Source organism: Kryptolebias marmoratus, linkage group LG2 (genome assembly GCF_001649575.2).
Source record: "Kryptolebias marmoratus isolate JLee-2015 linkage group LG2, ASM164957v2, whole genome shotgun sequence".
In the NCBI taxonomy this organism is placed as follows: domain Eukaryota; kingdom Metazoa; phylum Chordata; class Actinopteri; order Cyprinodontiformes; family Rivulidae; genus Kryptolebias; species Kryptolebias marmoratus.
Window position 1 is genome coordinate 15605735 of NC_051431.1, and position 4057 is coordinate 15609791.

General features: G+C 45.3%; 1 protein-coding gene across 2 annotated transcripts in view; it reads right to left on the bottom strand.

The window, feature by feature from the left end:
• Positions 1-1011, bottom strand: part of LOC108244644 (F-BAR and double SH3 domains protein 2) — a 58852-nt gene extending 57841 nt beyond the window's left edge. Inside the window, exon 1 of one of the 2 annotated variants that reach the window (XM_037980380.1) lies at positions 670-1011. In XM_037980380.1, the coding sequence (XP_037836308.1) occupies positions 670-690 (21 nt within the window). In that variant the 5' untranslated portion in view covers positions 691-1011. The remainder of the gene's footprint in view (positions 1-669) is intronic. The other variant, XM_017431021.3, reaches the window with a different exon arrangement.
• Positions 1012-4057: the final 3046 nt, after the last annotated feature.

The window sequence follows — 4057 nt, forward strand, 5'->3', positions numbered from 1 at the left end:
ACACAAGAGAGGGACGGATGTGGTCCCTTTACAGCCACAGAGACAATCAATAAGTCGGCGTTTCAGACATCGTGTCTCCTCTGCATGCTGGACTTCCAGCTTTTATCAGCCTCTTCAGAAGATGTGACCACACACACACACACACACACACACCCTCCAGGACGGGCTGAAGGTCTTTCTTCCTGGGGGGGGGGCAAGATGCATCTCGAAGAGCGACAGCTTTTAATGTGCTCTTTCTGAATGTATGTGTGTGGGTTGTGGGGGGGGGGGAGGATTTAACCAGTCACCACTTAGCAACACATGTTAACGCGCACACGCTGAAAAGGACAAACCACCACAACGCTGTGATTAATGCCACAGACTGGCGGCTTTGTTTCCTGACAGCCCACCTAGCCCCTCGCAGCTAACGTGGTCTGACGGCTGACGGCTGCACAGAGGCACATGAAGAGCTCGTCAAGCTAACACGCCTGCTAATGTTGACTAGCGAGGGTCCTTTTTTTCTCTTCCCCCTCGATACCATAACAAGCTTGTGGCTTCCTTTTTTTTCTCCCCTCTGTGTGTGTGTGTGTGTAAATACGCAAAGGTTATAACGCGCTGTTACGAGCCTGTCATTGTCCGTCACGGGCACGGCAGCTAAAACATAACGGGACCCCGCTGGAAAGCACTCACCTTCCTCGGCGGCGGCTGCATTTTGGAGCGTTGACATGAATGGTGTTTTTTTTCCCTTGCGAGGTGTATTGTAATTCCGAGAGGTTGCNGGGGGGGGGGGGGGGGGGGAGGAGAGGTCCGAAATCAGCGTGCGGGACCGCAGTTCAAAACAGAAATGCTCCCCCTCCCCTTTTTTAAAAAAAAAAAAAGAAGAAGAAGAAGTAGTCGACAGGGAGGAAAGATGGGGAGTTAAATCTGTACTCCGGCGGCCATGATTGATGACAAACGGTCAGTTTACATGGAGAGAGGGAGGGAGAGCTCGGGCTCCTGCTGCCGCTGCGAGAGCGTACTGTTACTGTAAAACCAGAGGAGAGAGCAGGCGGAGAAGAAAGAGCAGAGGGGAGCGGATGAGAGGAGAGAGAGAGAGCGAGGAGGGGGGGTATTTAACGGAGAGCCTCACCTCAGCGGACACGAAGCTCAACGGCTCCACCAAGCGGCGAAAGACAAAATGGCGACCAAACCCGATGAGAAAAAAACAACACCGTCCTTTTTTTTTTTTTTTTTTTTTTTTAATTCTTTTCCCCTACCACCGTCGACGGTGGTTTTGCTTTACACATTCATTTTTGTTTTATTATAAAATAATTAAAAAAAAAAAAAACATTCGTGTTATCTGCCAAAATAGCAGGCGCTTTCAAGGGGAACAGGGGAGAGAGGCAGAGCTGCCTAGCAACAAGAATCCGCAGTCGATCGAGGAAAAATCGATCGAGTGGCAAAAACACAATAGGGGGGAAAAAGAAATGTTTGGGATCTTATCATTCACTAGAATGCTGCTTGTTTCCAATAAACAAGGCAGGGCATTGTTCAGCCAGCTAAAACTGAAACCATGATTCAAAACGTTAATCAAAAGAGACCAAATTTCAGCTGAATTACTCATATTTAACACTTTGAAAAGCTATTTTTAGCAGATAATAGTGTGTTTTGAAAGAAAACAATCAAAGAGGAGGAGGAGAAGGAGGAATAAAAGGGTTCATGGTAAAAATGAGTGCATGGATGCAGTTTACATAATGTACGTGTTATAAATAATCAGGCAGTAAAATTAGATTTAAAGCAGAGCATTAAATCTCCCGTACAGTCTGAGCACAATCTGCACAGATGAAGCCTCTCGGTTCAGTCAGGGCCCACCATCTTAGCTCCACCTTAAAGGATGACCTTTGTGAAGCCATAATGGAAGTTGTGCAAACCACTCAAGGTCAGGACTTCTTGCAGAAGATGGGGGGGGGGGGTAAATGTGCTCATAAATTATTGTTTCTCTGAAACACACACACGCACACACACTCCAGAGATTATAGTCAAACAGACCGTTTTGTTGCAGGAGGATTTCAGAAAGTATTGCTTTTCATGACGCCACTACTAACCATTATCAATAATTAGAATAATTCCCCTCGATGAGTCAATGCCCGTTTGACGCAGACAAAAGACAGAGTGGCTGGAAGGGCGAGTGTTTTATTTCTCACACTCCCCTACAGTGGCTTAAGGGACAAGTAATCATTAATACAGAAAGTTTCTGGGTCAGGTGAGACATTAAGCGTTCTTTCTCACCTTTCTGTTCAGTGTAACACTCCAAACTAACACACTCACGCCATTGCATTTCTGCCAAACACACGGGAGGAAAATGGATGACATTCACCTTGGAGTCATGTATTTTTTCCATTAGGATCCTGACGGGATTAGTCTGATTTATGATTACTTTTGCTTACACACATATATAATCCTTTGGCTAAGGTATGAAAACACATTATTTATTCATTTTTTGCTTTCTTTTTTTTGCAGCCTGGCTTGTCTCGGTTTAAACACAAGCATTTGTATGTGACGGTAGACTTTTAAAGTGTAGTGTCAGACTACGTAAAGGCCAGATAAATCTTTATTACGGTATCCTGAGTGTATGTTGAAAACAGGAGATGGAAAAGAAAACAACCCACTGCGCCATTCAGCGGTCCAAAGTCAGGCTTTGATTGTCGATTTCCCCGCCTGTCAATGGTTTTAGAGCAATGATTCCCAAAGTTGGGGTCGGGACCCCAGTGTGGGTCACTCAACACCAAGTAGGGGTCCTCAGATAATCTCCAGATATCAATTTAAAATAAAAAAAACTTAGTTTTTATGCTATGCTTGCACCATATTCGTTACAAAAACTTGAAACACAAGTCCATAAATTGATTAAAAAATAGCATAATGGATGTTAAGACTGTCCTTATTTAATAGAGTCATTAGCATTTTTGGATGTTTAAACAGCCAACAGCTGGGCTCACACACCTTTGTCACTGTTATTTTATGGGTCGGAAGCTGAAAAGTTTGGGAACCACTGGTTTAGAGCTTCGCGCTGTAGCTTTTTTTTTACAGCTCAGTCTTGAGGAAAGTCTTCTGTTCGATGCTCTGAAGACGTGAGCTCGATCAGACGTGAGGAGATTCGGCTACAAGAGGTTTAATACTTCACAATAACTTGACTCCAAGTGAACAATCCAAAGCAACATTAAAGTGTTGCATTTTTAATATGACAAACTATGGAACAGCCAGCTCATTTTATGATCAGATGTGGACATAAATGGCCTGGTGTTTACTCTAAATGTTCCCATTTCTGTCCAAATGTTCCAATACAGTCATATACATATGATAATGTGTCTCTTTAGTTCTGTCTGGAGGCAGGATACATGCTTGTTTTTTTTTCAGCAGGTTCACACAAAAACCTTGCAAGCTGATTTACAATAAGTGTGTTGTACGGGGTTCCATTAGTGCCAAGAATATGTTTACGTTTGTGTGTCTGTGGAACCCCGTAGTGTCGCAGAGGTGAAGTGTGGAGGCTCCTGCGTTTTACAGCCTGTGAACCGGCAGGTTCGTGGGGTTTCAGAAATGTTAAATTAGGCGTCCAAGTCTCTCTCTCTCTCTTTCTCTCTCTGTCAAATATTCAATTCGGCAGAACGGCTGACAGCATCCGTCTGAGCCTCCGGGGCTGAGAGGGGGGCGCAGGCTGCAGCTTGTCAGACTGACACACACCTTCGACTTCTTCTTCTTCTTCACCAGCTCGAAGGATCGCGTTCAGACAGCACGCCGAGGACACACCTGCCCAGCAGAGTCCGCGGGAAAAAAAACAACAACAACACTCAGACGGTGTGAGTAAACATCCCGTGTTTTATGACTTTTACTGATCTTTGTGTGCAGCCACTTTCGAGGGGAAACGGCTTACTGGGTTTTTTTTTTTGCTGTACTGTTGGGAAAGTGCTCGGCTTGGCACGCCACGCCGTGCGCTCAGCCGGTTCAAGGAACGTGGAGGGATTTGTGAAGCTGCCTCTGTGTCTCTGGTCTGTTATCTGTTAGAGCTCATCTGCAGCAATTTGGACCCCCCCCCCCCCCCCCC